The sequence below is a fragment of the Canis lupus genome, chromosome 3, assembly GCF_048164855.1.
Source record: "Canis lupus baileyi chromosome 3, mCanLup2.hap1, whole genome shotgun sequence".
NCBI classification, from domain to species: Eukaryota; Metazoa; Chordata; class Mammalia; order Carnivora; family Canidae; genus Canis; species Canis lupus.
This window is the reverse complement of record NC_132840.1, coordinates 73,449,939-73,464,366: the sequence shown is the minus strand read 5'-3', so window position 1 is coordinate 73,464,366 and position 14,428 is coordinate 73,449,939. Positions and strand designations below refer to the sequence as shown.

Sequence of the window (14,428 nt, the reverse complement as noted above, 5' to 3'; positions counted from 1 at the left end):
AATGTCTCTTGAAGAAATGAAATGGGTCTCCCTATATCCTGCCCTGTCCCTTCTGACTCATGCCTTACGCTTGGTCAGGGTTATCTTTTTAACACTAATTTCACCCCACCCAAGCCTTCCTTTTCGGAGTGTTTATTGGGCCCACCCCTGCCCCCCAGCCCCGCCTCTCGAATGTTTACGGGAGGTAGGTGAACTGAAGATCCAGCTGATAGGAAAGGTGCTGTGAATCATTAATAAAAATGCATTTAATTTCAAATTGTGGATGTGCTTCAAAAGTAACCTTGAAACCCACGAGCACTACAGGAAATGGATGAGTCACGCCTCCCACTACCTGGTGTCCTCTAAGCTGGGCTCCAGAAAGTCAAGCCCTCGCTTCTGAACCTGCCTCTCATGGTCACCAGTGCGCTGTCCTGTGGGAGTGTGGCCTGGAGGCCCCCCCCACCGCCGTCCCCACGCAGGGCCCGGAGAGCTTCCCCCCAGCAGGGCACTGTGCGCTCTGGGGCCGTGACCGCCCTCTGCCACCGTGTGTCCTCTGGGATTGCGTGTGCCTCGCAGGTGGGAGGGCGGAGGCGGGTCGAGATCTTTCTCAGGGATGACAAGGAAGACTTTGATACAGCTATTCAGAAAGCTGGGAAAACACAGTTCAACAGAAATTTCCTCTTGGGTCAATGTTGGTCCACTTCCCCTCTCCTTAACCAAGAGGAAGTTCCATTAGCTCATAGAAACCCAGAATCACACATTCCTCAGCCTGGAAAAGCCCTCGAGGGAGATTACTCCTTTTAAGAACCAATGGGGCCTTCAGTGGGGTACCTGAATCCAATTTCCGAGAAGCCCGGGAGTGTCTGAGCAGCAGGTGTATGAAGGACTCAGTTTCCCCCACAAGCCCTGCTGTGCTCAGAAATGAAGAGACCAGTGCAAACGCCCGTTGGTGCTTCCCAAGGGACGCCAGCCAGGCCTGCAGCGGGGCCCACGCCCTCGGACCGCCTTCTTCCAGCTGCTCTGCTTTTGTCTCTTCCAGCCCAACTGGCGGGTTGTGGATGCCTCCTCTTACCTTTCTCCCCCTCAAGGGCCTCTTCCTGGGGGCAGAGGCCATCTCCAACACCCACTTCCTGGAGAAAGTGACCGACCCCACATCTCATGCCACCAGGGCGGGGACGCCTCCAGGGCAAAAGTCTAAGCAGTTCCAAATGGTGGGGTATTAGTCAAGTTCTCTGAAGATGATAGGATCAGCGGTTCCCTAGAACTGGTTATTTCTTCAGAGTGAAATGGGGAAAGCATCGTTGGAGATGACAGAGAGGAAAGGGGATCAGGTGTCCCCACTCACCTCCTCGAGGATCCAGTATGGGACAAAGGGCCAAGCGCTGGAGACTCTGGCCCCAGGGGCCCTGAGTCTCCATCTGCAGGGCTGAGCTTCGGGGAGAGACTCAAACCCACAGTGTGGCTTTTCGTGGAAAGAGCAGGCTGCTCTCAGAATCGCATGCAGATGGCTTCCGCACTTATGAGAAGCGCCCCTGGGACGCAGCTCCACGTCAAGGGGAGCAGGTGGCGGGGCTCAGGGAGGTCTGGTTTCTTTTCCAGCTGGTCAGACTCTGCACTCAAAACCCTGTGTCACACCTCTCCTTCCCAGCCTCCGGAGAGCGCCTCTCGCTGCAGTCCAGCCCCAACACATACTCCACGTTAGCGCGAGCACCCGTTCGCGAGCCTGTCGGCGATGCCAGCCCCGGCCTTCGTTACTGCTAAAGTGACATCACACAGCTCATTATCAACCTCAACGATCAACAACTTGAGTCCTCCACGAGCCACCGCATTGTCAGAAATCTGGTTTCACATGACTCCTGAAGTCCTGACAATTTATTGAAGATAAAAAGACATACGTCACTGACTTACAAAGAGCTTTGTGTTCAAGGCACACGGGGATCCACTGCCTCGGCAGGGCCTCCCATCCCTGGGAACTGCACGTCAGGTATGCTTTTCTACAGATCAAGAAGCCGAGCCGCTTCAGTTTACAGATGAGGAAACGCCAGAAACAGAGGGGTCAGAACTAGAACCTCCAGGTTCTTGAAATACCCATAATTCTTGCACTGTACCACGCTGCTGCTTCAATAAATAAGTGAACAAAATAAATAAATAAACCTTCCTGGGGAACCTTGAGAAATCTTCCCATGAGCCTAAGTTTCCAGAGGGAGTTCAATTATCAGACTAGCACGTAGGAGCCTCTTGGGAAAGTGTGGTGGGAGAGTAGGGGGTGGTTTCCCTGAGCTAGAGTGTCTCTTCTCAGAATGCCCAGAAAAATGCAGGGCCGAGAGGTGACCCTCAGGTGTGTGGGGGGGCAGACCCCAGGCCTGTCATTCCCAGCTTCCTTGCCATGGACTGTAAACTGGCTTTGAAGATAGAATCCAAACTGAGTGGGGAGGCAGGACCCACACCTGTCCCCTTTCTGGGCCCAGGGTCTGGGAGTTGTCTTAGCTTGACACCATGGAGTTCTGTTAAATCTGCTCATCCTCAGCATGAGAACGAAGCTGGCTTTGTGCAGATAGGAGCTCCGCAGTCCACTCCCCGCCCCAGCCAGGGTCAAACCGGGCTGCAGACGTCACCCCTGATGCCAGCTGGGTTAACATCCGGCATGGAGGCCACTGGAGATTAAGTCATTATTCCACCTGTGTTATCAGAGGATAACAAGCCCCCTGAAAAGTGGCTGGCCCATGCTCACATAGCTGACTCCTAGATAGCAGGGATCTGAGCCCAGTGCCATGTCCTGGTGGTCTTCAGCGGGATTTTTAGCAGTAAACACAAGTATAGGTCCCAAAACCTACACTGGGGCGGGTGAGCTGGTGCTCAAGCTCAGAGACCACCTGAAGGGTAGACTTTTGACCAATACAGAGAACCATGGTTTCTCTGGTGCTGTCAGCAAGATGGTGGGGGCAACAGGGTGGAGGTAGTGAGTGGCTCAGCCACAGGGGCTACATCCCCCTCTGGCTCTGTAACAGTGGTTGGCAGACTGGCCGACCAGGGGAGATGCATCTTAAGATCTTCCATGACAAGCTCCCTGCCTGGGAGGACTGCCAGCTGGGAAGCTTCTCCAGGTGACCATCCCAGGCTGACCAGTTCGCACCATCCCAGAGATCAAATGTGGTCTCTGTTTTCTCCTTTGTCCTCCTAGGAGTGACCCCTGCAGGGAAACCCTCAAGCCCCAACCCTCCCAGCCCTCTATCCTGCTGGAGGCCCTGGCACTTGCCTGGTCGAAGGGGGAGGCCTGGGTCTGAACTGACTTCAGCTGGGGACTCAGCACAATTCCAGAAAACCTTGTGATTCCCCTGAGCAGACAATCCATCAGAGTACAGGAAGAGCCCCACCCTGCCCTTCCTGGCTCTGCCAGAGACCTTGGAGCTCTCTTGGCACAACCAGCCAATGCCACTCATACACCCTGTGACAGTTTAGAAAGATTGTCTCTTTCTGCCCTGGGTACCTTGGCTGGCCCTGCTGGGCCTGGCGTGGGCTGGCTCCACTGGGCTTGCAGAAGAGTGCCCACACTGGCCTCATGCATCACTTCTGACCCCTGGGGCCCCTCGTGGCTGAAATCAAATCAGCCCCTCAGCTTGAGTCACTCGCTTGAGTGGAGGCTGGAGATCAGTGGCAGGGTGGCCAGGTTTGAGTCAAATTTGCCCAGGAGACCCATGGGGCCTGCCACCCAGTCCAGAGGGGCAAGATCATGTGCCAAGCTCCAGTCAGATGCTCTGAGGTCACCACAGCTGGTCAAGCCCAGGAGTGACCATTCCTTCGTTGGCTGGTTCCACTGTCCAGTTGAGGTCCCTGAGGGAGTGACAGTCATTCCTGGGTCCTGTTTCAAATAGCCCTTGGCCAGGGCTGGTGGAGGCCAGCCTGCCTCCAGGCAGGTCCTGAACTTGGGGCTAAGGCTATCTGGAGAGAAGGACTCTTCCTCCAGGCAGTCTGCCTTGGCTGCTTTCTCCTCTGTGCATCTGGTCTGCTTCAGGTAGCCCCGGAAGGTGAGGTCTTCTTCCCCAGGTGCCTCAGGCCCGGGGGGATCAATGTGGTCCAAGGCAGAGCCACTCCGCTCATGCCCAGGCTGCCCCTCGGAGTTTGGGACTAGGCCAATACCACTGTCATCTTGGTCCCCTGGCTGTTCCCCACCCTGCTCCCAGCTTGGTCCAGTGCTGGGACTCAGGCTGGGGTCCTGCAAGCAGATCCCGCTGTCCGTGCTGTTGCTGCTGCCACCACTGCAGCTGCTCCCTGGTTCCAGGGATGGCCCCTTTCCCATGGTCCCCTCAGCCTGGGGGTGGGAGGCAGGGAGGAGGAACTGGGGCTCTTCATTCTGCAGTGATGGCTTGGCACTGCCGAAGCCACTGTCCGTGCTGCCATGCAGCTCCAAGTTCTTCAGCTCTGAGGACACTTTGGGGAAGGCCTCTTCGTCCAGGGGGTGGATAGTGTCCTGGGGCTCAGGGTAGGGAAGCTGGCTGATGAAGCTGAAGGGCTGGGGCTTCTTGAAGATCTGGAGAGGAGAGGGCAGAGTGAGGGATACATGCAGGAACCCCCTCTGATGGTAGAGGTGAGGCCCTGGGGGGGCAGGAGGCGAGCTCAAGGAAGCTCTGCTCTAACTGAGGGGCTTTTTGTTTCATTTCAGAATCAACCTTTCCTCTTAAAGCAATTCTCAGTTTGGCTCAGGCCTGCATGCTCACAGCCAGATGGAATGGCAGACAGAACGGGAGCCTGCGGGGAATGGAGAATGTTCTCAGCTCCATCAGCAGGGCTTTCCACACCTGAGAGTCAGCCAGACTTACCTAGATAGAGCTACAAGTGTGTTTCAAACTTTTTTGGACTGTGATCCAGAATAAGAACTGTGTTACATGGCAATCTATATAAATAGCCAGTAAACCGAAGGCAGTTTTACAAAATACTAATCATTACTACTCGTGTACCGTGATCTATACCACGACTCTATTCTGTTCTACTCCTGTTCTAGTCTATTCCACCCTGTCCTATCCCAGCCCAGCCATTATCCTGGCTTGTCCATTTCATTTTTTGAAAATGCTGCATGGGAGACACCAAATTAAGTTCTCTACTCCCTGAGCAGCTGCCATGTGGGGCAGGGGTACAAGCACAGACCTAGCAGGGGTCTGCTCCCCTAGCAGGGAGGACCTGCTCCCCATGAACTGCCGGGAGTCCCAGGGACGGTCACCTAATCCCTCTCCTCCTTGCTGTTCTGTCTCAGCCACCCTGGGGTTCTTTGTGCTCTGGAATGCATCAGCTCAGTGCTCTCAGGGCCTTTGCACATGCTATGCCCTGTGGTGGAAACACTCTTGGCTCAGTGCTTTATATGGCTGTGTCGTCCTTATCATTCAGGCCTCAGCTCAGATGTTACTCCCCAGAGAGGACTTCCCGATCATCCTGGTTAAAGCACTGCTCTGACACTCACTGCATTACCCTGTTTACTTCCTCCTAGCACTTGGTTCCTGAAATTCTCTTTAAATTTATTTTCTGCCTCCCACCACGACCTGCTATATAGCCCCACACCCAGCAGAATATAAGCTCCTTGAGGACAGGAGCTGTCTAGTTTTGTTTGCCACTCAGTTCCTGGAGCTTAAACTGAGCTGGCACAAGTGAGACACTCATAAGGTTTGTTGACTGACTTACTGACTCACTGTTGCACTTCTGCCTTCATTTCCTTTGTAAGTTTTGACTCTAATGCAATTCTTATGGGTTGAGTTCCTACTAACATCACACAGGTTGGTGATTAAGGATATCTGCTTCTAAGAACCAGACTCCAATGGTTCAAATCCCACCTCTGCCTTTTATCAGCTATGTTCCCTTAGCTGACCCCTTAGCTGAATTATTTGCCCTCTCGGTGCTTTAGTTCCTCACCGATAAAATAGAAATAATGACAGTATCTGCTTCTCATGTTATAGTTAACGCACGGCAAGTGCTTAGAACAGTGCCTGGTACACAGAAAGCACTTGGTAAATATTTGGCGCATTGAATTTTACTTTCCAATCTCTAAGGAGAAAACTGAACCTCGGAGAAGTAAAATGGCTTGCACCAAGTCACAGCAGCAAAGAACAAACCTGGGATTTGTACTCCACTGTCCTGACTTGATATCCCCATTTGTCCGAAGATCAGATCAAAACAACTCATGAGAGGGAGTAGGCAAATGAATGTGAAAGTGCTCCGTGTGCTCTAAGTTACTCGTAAACTTAGTAACGGGCACCGCCATTAGAGGAAGGTGACTGGGCTGCATTTGTCTTGAGGAAAACGTTCTCAAGGACAGCTCTCTTTGGGGATCCAAAAGGCACAAAGGAACAAAACCCCAGAGGCTGCTCCTCTCCTTTGGCATTTTGTACCTGGGCCCATTTCCCTGGTTTGCATTAGAATGAACAGATTCTACACGCTGGCCACCCCACCAGGCTGTATCAAGCCCCTCCCTACTAGGGGTCACAAGGATCCGCTTCTTCCCAGAAGACATTTGGCATATGCTTAATAACTGTAGCCTGACTGCCACTTCATTGATCTCTTCCTAGATGCTCTTCCTGATGCCCAACTAGGAATCCCTGCTCCGGTTACCAGGTCCACCCCTCCCCGACCTCTCTGCTCTCTAATTATCCATACCTGAGGGCAGCGCCCATGCGCACTCATCTCTCAGCCACCCCATCCCGGCTCCAGGCCCTGCATGTAGAATCGGCTCAAAGCACTTGTTAAACGGGCTGACACATACGTGTTTGTGGAACTGACTCTCCCCAGAGTGCAGAGAAGGGATGAGGAGTTACGTACTTCAGTTAGACATAAGGAAGAACTTTTTAATCCCATAAGGCTGTAGGGGCTGGCAGTCCCCAGTCTCCTCGTCATACCGCTCTACCCAGGGCCCTGGAGCTAGGAACACAGTCCTTTGGTGCCTGGACCAAGACCCTAATTAGGCCAGGCAGTCCCTTCTCTCCCCACCTCCCCTCTTCCTAGAGTGCTAACTCAAAATACATCCAGGAGGTCTTTGTCTCCTTATTTTTCCTAGAAATCCTGGGGCCTTTCCTGGGGCCCCTGCCTCCCTGATGGAGCCGGTGCTTCCCATCGCAGTGATGGCAGCTGTGAGGATGTGGCTGCAGCCTGTGGAGTGGCCTGAAGCCCTGGCGGGACAGGCGGAAGTTTGGGAATGCTGGGGGCTGGCTTAGCACAAGGCTCCCTGCAGCAAGAGGAAATACTCTGGGAGGGGGGCGGAGACCCTGGCCACCTCCACCACCTGTCCTCCCTCCTCCCCGCAGTAATGCCAGCTTGGCAGCAGCCCTAGGCTGGGGCTTCCAGCTTTCTATTCTTCCTCTTCCGGAGCACGGAGCACTGGTCATCACCAGCTGGTAGGGGTGGGAAGGGCTGGGCTTGTCCTGACTTCCTGGCTCTCGGGCTGGTGCATGTAACAATCGCCCCATGCCTCATGGAGGATAATAAGCACCTTGTAAACTGAGGATAATAAGCAGCCCCCCACCCAGAGGTACTAATGCAGAGGTGCTGACCCAGGGTCTTTTATTAGTAAATAGGGACAAAATGACATATGGAGGGGTTAAGACTATTCATTATGTGTCTTATCAGGGCCCCAGGAAGGGAATGTTCTCAGCACTTGGCTTTGCATCTAAGCTCCCCCTCTGTCCTCATGGTCCTTGGTGAAAGTGCCTCATAATGTCAGGGCTGAGGGAAGGGACTGCCTGGGAGGGAGCCCCCTGTGTCCTGGCATCCTGGTACGGCTGGGAAGGGTGGGGCGGTGGCCTCCCCATGAGACTTACCAGGACAGGGGGCAGCTTCCTCCGGTGCCACACGTACAGATGGAGGGCCAGGCAGTAGGCCAGGGCTCCGCACAGCAGCAGGACGAAGGTGAAGAAGATGCTGAGGTTGGTCACGGTGAAATCTGTAGGCCAAGAGAGATGTGTTTGTGGCCTGGCACCTGGGGGACGTGGAGGGGCGGCTCCTGGCAGCCCAGAGTCAGTGGCCCATGTGACCCGCCAGGCTTCCTTTGGGCCATAAGGCCCAGTGGTCCTTAGAAATCCCGGCCTGACCTTCCAACCCCTGTCCTGCAGGGATCCCCTCACTAGACGCAGGGACTCTGCTTCCAGCTCTGCACACAATTCGCACCACAGCCTGAGGAACAGCAGGGCAGGATGATACAGCAGGTAAGAGTGGAGGCTGTGGGGGCAGCCAGACCTGGGCTTAAATCCCAGCTCCACCGAGTACTAGCTGTGAGGGTATGGATGAATTACTCAGCCTCTCTGAGCCTCAGTTTCCCCAGCTATAAAATGGGAAAAATAATAGTGCCTCCCAAGTGATTGCAAAGTACACAGCACTGATCATGTAGCAGGTCCTTATGTTATCTGCTCCTTATAACCTCAGGAGGTGGATGCTATTATCATCCTTCTACGGATTAGGATCCTGGGGCCCAGAGAGTTTAAGTAACTCAGCCAAGGTCACATACCTTGTAAGTGGCAAAGCTGAGATCTGATGCCAGACCTGCACACAAAACTATTTCTTCTACCAGTAAGTGAATGCTGAAAAAGCTCTTAAGGCCGCCTGACACGGGGGTGGGGGTGGGGGGGTGGGGGGCTTTACCTGTGCTTAAATGAGAGTGAGGCTAAATGACCATGAGCTTCAGAGTGCCCTTCATGAACTGAGACGGACCGTAGAAATGTAGGGAGTTACTGTGGTCTTTGCTGGACCTTGCCCACACTGGACTGGCATGACCAGTTGGGCGCTGGACAAGTCATGCCTGGAACTGCTGTTTACAGCTTCCTCTGAGCACCCCCTATCTCCCCAGCCAGACTGGGAGATCCTCGTGGACAGGACCACAGCCTTCACATCCCAGGTCCTCTCTCTTCCCTCCTCTCCCTGGCACCTGCGGAGAGCCTGGCCTTAGCAGCTGTGACAGGGTCAGCTGGATTCTGATGGGGAGGCAGGATAAGGAGAAGACCCTCCGTGTCCAGCTTTAAGAAAGGACAAGGAGGAATGTAACAAACAGGAACTACCACAGCTGACAGCATGGGGCTGGGGTGGGGGGTGGGTTCTTGTTCTCACAGCTGTGTTCAAGTGGAACACCGGTAGGATCAAGAGACCTGGCTCTGCCACCATGCCCTAGAAAGCTGTTTACACCCACAGAGCCTCAGTTCCCGCATCTCTAAAATGGAGACAATGGGAGCTTTCTCATATGGCTGTGCAGGGGAGTGCCCAGGGCATTGGCAGCCCTCAACCAATGCTTTGCAGATTGTGTGAGACCCCCGCCCCCCAGGCAGCAGCCCTGACCGTAGACTCACACTGATAGGTGAGCACGACGCACTCCTCCTTCGACCATATCCCATTGTTCATTCGAGAGCTCACAGATGGCTTCACCTTGACACAGAAATTTCCCAGTTTTCCAGGGGGTGAGAGGCTAAAGTTTTCATGTTTTACTGTTTTTGTAAACTGAAACAACAAAAACAACAGAGCAATAAACAAAATGCCCTTGATTCACGGACCATGGAAGCTGAGAACAGGGGAGCCATCGGAGATGTTTCTCTAACATAACAAACCCGGTATTATCAATACAGACCAAGATCTCTCTGTGATTAACATTACTTATTTCATACTAAAAGAAGAAAGGAACATTTCTATAGATGCTGAGGACCTTTCTAGAAGGGGCTGGAATCAAATGGTGGGAAGAGGATGGGTCTGGCAGATTCTAGATCTCCCACTTATGGGGATGTCCGTGGGCAACAACGCGGCCTCTTGGAGCCTCATTTCCCCATTGATAAAATGGAATAAAATATCTACCTGCAAGGGGATCCAGAATAATAGCTATCAAATATCTTGTATGGTGCCTGACACTAGTAGGCAGTGTCTTCCTGTCACCTGGCAGGAGCATCGCTTTGAAGGTGGAGGTCATCTCAATTCCCTCCCCTGCCCCATGCCTTGCCCCCCATTCAGCCAGCCAAATTCCCCAGGGGATGCACAAAAGGTGCCCAAGCGACAGGGAGGCCCACGGAGCCCGCTGCATTCCTTACTAATACACTTGTCCTGTGGCCCTGGGGAAGCACATACCGTGTAGTTCCCTGGCACCTTGCGAATCTCAATCTTATACTCGCGGAAGTGCTGGAAGATGCTTTCATAAGTGTCTCCTGTAGGGGCTATCCTGGGCCTGGGGGGCTGGATCTTCCCGAGGATGATGCCGTTCTCCACCTCCAGCTTCACGCTGCCAACCGTCAGATTCACTGAGTAGGGAGGCAAAATTATGAGGCCTGCAGGCTGGGGAGATCCTGGGTGCCCCACCCATGTCCAGCCTCTGTAGAGTCAAGCTTACCCACCCTAAAACCTGGGCCACCTGTTTCCAACCTAGCCACACATAAGGACTTCCTGGGGAGTACCTGACAAATACACATACCCCAGGTCCACTCAAGACGCAGTGAATCTGAATTTTTAAAGCTGGTGCCTGGATACATTTATTTTAAACCCAGTCCCCAGGTAATGTATCTGTAACAGCTGAGCCCTGGCCGGTGGACAGGCATTTGGGAGCCAATGACTTCAAAGACCATTGGTTCTGACTCTGAACTTTGCAGAGCAGGCTCATCACACGTCAAGCATGGTCAGTTCCAATTTGTGGAATAGAAAAATCCCATCAGGTTTGGAGTTTACCCCTTTCTCTTCCCTCTGCCGAGACAGACCCCCAAACTTTCTTCGCAGCATTGCCTCACTTCAAAGCCTCACACCCTCATCACTGGGAGTTTAGCCCTCGGGGGCCAAGGACTGGATCCAGTTCTGCCTACTGTTTGCAGCCCTATGCTGAGTGCTTATGGATTCACTTCCTCTTCTAGAAGCCTACAAGTACACAGGTCTGGCCCTTCTCATCCAGCTGCTCTGACTCACCCCAAGACTCCTCTTCTATAGGATAAACAACTCCAGTTCCCTTTTAAATCTTGAATAACTTGGCTATTTTCATCTAAGTCTTCTCAAAAGTCCTCACTAGTTGTTTGGACAACTAGCTCCTCGGCCAGGAAGCCCGGCTGGATGGTGAGCTACGGGAACAGAGCACATTCTAGACTAGAGTTCCTGGCAGGAAGGGACCCCCAAAACCATCTTGTAGGCCCAGGGCAAGAAAGCACCTTCATCCATGGAGAAGCGGGTGTTGGTTAATGTCCAGTTGGAGGACTGGTTTCCATCTACTGCGCGGACTTTGGCTCGGTAGCCATTATTGTGGTACAGGTCCAGGGTCACCATAGTGAGATCACAGAACAGCACCTGAGTCTGGTTACAGCTGGGGATGCGCTTCCAGGGTTCTAACCCATACCTGGGGAGATATCAGGATAGGCATCGGTAGAGGAACTTGTGTTCAAACTTACCTCCATTAAGAGGAAAGCAAGGGGCTGATGAAGAGGGCTCCCATGACACCACAGCCTGTAGGTATCTTCTCTGGTCCTGGGCATCTAACTGCAAGAGGATCTCTTTTGGTTCTGGGACCATGTACCAATTTCTCTTAAATTGCAATATCTAACAGATCTCCAACTCCTCCAGGAAGACTTGCTACCTACTGCAATACAGCCTGACTTTTTTTCTCCAATCACATTTGCACTCCGTTAGGGCTTCCTTGTTTTCCGATTATATTATGGACACATTTCCTGTTTTTCCAGTAAGATGGAAAAACCTTGAGGGTAAAGGCAATACCTTGGCTTTCTCATCACAGAACTCCCTGCACACTGCTCAACACATAAGGGACTCAGTCTGTACTTGTCAACTGATGGATATATGCCACAGTCTTCCCGGGGTACTCCAATAATGACAGATATGTCCTCCTGTGCCAAGGAAGGGGATGGGTCTGCCCCTCCCACACCTACCATCCCCCTTTCTCCATCCTCCCTTTTCCATACCTCAGAAGCTCTACTTCATAGTAGGTGCTGTTGGATGGTTTCGGGATGGGAGTCCAGTGGAGGATGTGGGAGAAAAATTCTGCTTCGAACCACACAGATGAAGGGCTGGGCAGTTCTGTCCCTGGGGAGAAGAGTGTCAATATCAGAGCTCGCAGAGCCCATCCCCAGGGATGACAATGACCATGGCAAGGGTGGCAATCATCCTAGCAGCTTCCATTTATTAAGAATTTTACTCTGGGCCCTCTGCCAAGTACTTTACATATGTTGTTTCACTTAATTCTCTCAACCAGCTTTACAGGGTAGGCATTTACCACCCCAATTTTACTAGAGAAGAAACGGAGGCTCCAAAAGGTTGAGTGACTTGCCCAAGGCCAATGGAGCTAGGAAGGGGCAGGTGACACATGTCTGATTCCAGAACTAGTGTTGTACCCTTAGTGCTATCCTGTGCTGTCTGTGATCAGAAGCAGAAGTGGTGCCGAGAAGAGCCAAGCTGAGTCTGATGTATCTCCAGAGAGAAGGCACAGGCTGAGGGCTAAGGTATATCTGTCTGCAATGAGCTCTCATCTCAGGTGATCGAGTCCCTGGCTCTCCCCAATTCCTGTCCCTGTTCCAGCCTCAGCCCAAGGCCTGCCCCCAGCCCCAGCCCTAGTTCCAGTCCAAGGCCTGGAATTCTTGGCGGGTATAAAGGGAGCCTGCTTGCTGGCAGCTGCCTGTTTCTCTTCACAGGTCTCCTGGGCAACCCCAAGCCCAGTGCTTGTCCATATCCCCCAAGTCTAGAATGACTTTAGGCTGGGTGAGGACAGACAGAATGAAGCAGGTCTGGTTCTAGACTGTACTGACAACATCTCCACACAGAGCCAGCCCACTTAGCTCCACGGTGAGATATTAAATACCACTGCCTAACTCCATCTCCGGCCCCCCCACGCCATTCACCATGGGACACTCCAACTTCTAGAGCCTCAAACTAACACTTGCCAGTGTGATGGGCAAACAACTGAACCTCACTGAACCTCTCATTCGTTAGAATGTAATAAATATGCCCACTCTAAGAGTCTTGCCAATCAAGTGCAATGAGGTAGGTCAAGGTCAATAGCCAGTTGGTTCCTCTTTTCTCCTCCTCCATCCCTTAATGTCTCTCCATCTGCCAGCCACTCGCAGGGGCTTCCTTTGTTCTGTGACTTCTCACCATCTCTCTAGTAATGCTCCCTCTAGAATTGCCGTTTGCGCTTAGAAAGTATATCTCCGCTGTCCCTTGCTTTCTTTCTTACGATATCTTTGATCCCCAAGGCTGTGTTTCGATTTCAAAATGTTAGATGGAAAGTGAGAAATGCAGCGGGTCTTTGTGGTATTGGGGCTGCATGTCCCCGACTTGGCTCTCGATCATGTGAATGGCAGACTTTGTATTTTGGCGGAGACTGCCGTTTCAGTCCGTGCTCTCCCTGGCTCCACACTCCGGCTTCCACCTCCCTGCCCTTTCATTCTCTCTCCAGGCTTTACTCCTCTACCTTGCAGCAGCTTCCCAGGGTGGCTGGCTGGGTTAGAAGGCTGAGCTGTGGGATAGGAGGGGGAGCGAGACAGGTGGCAGTGGGAGTACATTAGGAGCTAAAGAAGGAGCAGGGATGATCAGATGGAGCGACAGGTGATAGTAGGGGGCAAGACCTGGGATGCGGGGTAGGGGGGGAGTGGGAAGGGGAGGACGGCAGGGGGAAGCATTAAGTGGAAGGCTAAGGGAAGGTGGAGCCAGGTGAGGGATCAAGCAAGGTCTTATTCCCCGGAGGGGAAAGCATTTGTACCAGTTGAACTAGAACAACAGCAAAAAAGGCCAGGACTACTAGTTTCTAATCGCCCGAAAGTGTACGGAAGACAGACTGGGGAGTGGGTGTCCTTTAACTTCTCCGTCCACCACCACCCCGGCCCCGTCACCTTCGTGCTCTCCCACATCCAAGTGGGGAGCCTGAGAGCCGGGCTGGCCGGAACCTCGGAGCTCCCGAGAGAGCGTAGACGACAACCCCCCCGCCCCGCCCCGCCCCGCCGCGGGGACAGCCGGACTGGCCTCCAGGAACGCAGAACTTGAACGGAGGGGCGCTGGGGGGTGGCAGGCGGGTGCGGACGCAGCCCCGCCGGGAGGCCGCGGGGGCCGCGGGGGGCCGGGGGCGCGGGGGCCGCGGGGGAGCGGGGGCCGCGGGGGAGCGGGGACCACGGGGGGCGCGAGGGCCGCGAGGGGGCCGCGGGGGCCGCGGGGGGCCGGGGGCGCGGGGGCCGCGGGGGAGCGGGGGCCGCGGGGGAGCGGGGGCCACGGGGGGCGCGAGGGCCGCGAGGGGGCCCGGGGAAGCGGGGGGAGCGGGGGCGCGGGGGGCGCGGGGGCCGCGGGGGCCGCGGGGGGCGCGATCCTTACCGTGCGCACCCGGGCCCGGGCACAGGCAGAGGAGCGCCGCCAGCGACACGAGCAGGCGCGGCAGCATCCTGGGCGCGCCGCATCCTTCGGGGGCCGGAGCCGGAGCCGGAGCGAGAGCCGGTCCGCGCGCCTCCAGCCGCCGCCCCGCGGCTCTGCCTCT

The 14,428-nt window shown here is 54.2% G+C and overlaps 2 protein-coding genes across 2 annotated transcripts in view; one reads left to right on the top strand and one right to left on the bottom strand.

Annotated features, from left to right (window-relative positions):
* SMIM35 (small integral membrane protein 35) overlaps positions 1-1,842 on the top strand; it is a 15,554-nt gene extending 13,712 nt beyond the window's left edge. The window contains exon 5 of the mRNA XM_072813636.1: positions 1,628-1,842. The gene's annotated coding sequence lies outside the window, so the exon portion shown is untranslated. The remainder of the gene's footprint in view (positions 1-1,627) is intronic.
* IL10RA (interleukin 10 receptor subunit alpha) lies at positions 1,834-14,428 on the bottom strand. The gene is made up of 7 exons (XM_072822207.1): positions 14,269-14,428; positions 11,874-11,994; positions 11,112-11,296; positions 10,054-10,223; positions 9,291-9,438; positions 7,776-7,897; positions 1,834-4,507 (listed from the first exon to the last, which is right to left on the bottom strand). Exons 1-7 carry the CDS (start codon positions 14,333-14,335, stop codon positions 3,602-3,604), a joined length of 1,719 nt encoding a protein of 572 aa, XP_072678308.1. The 5' UTR covers positions 14,336-14,428; the 3' UTR covers positions 1,834-3,601.

Excerpts from the sequence above, each read along its gene's own strand:
- IL10RA (XM_072822207.1), bottom strand. The coding sequence starts at position 14,335 with ATGCTGCCGCGCCTGCTCGTGTCGCTGGCGGCGCTCCTCTGCCTGTGC. Across the intron at positions 11,995-14,268 it reads CCCGGGCCCGGGTGCGCACG|GGACAGAACTGCCCAGCCCT; the intron begins GTAAGGATCGCG and ends TCTTCTCCCCAG. Across the intron at positions 4,508-7,775 it reads GGAAGCTGCCCCCTGTCCTG|ATCTTCAAGAAGCCCCAGCC; the intron begins GTAAGTCTCATG and ends TCTCCTCTCCAG.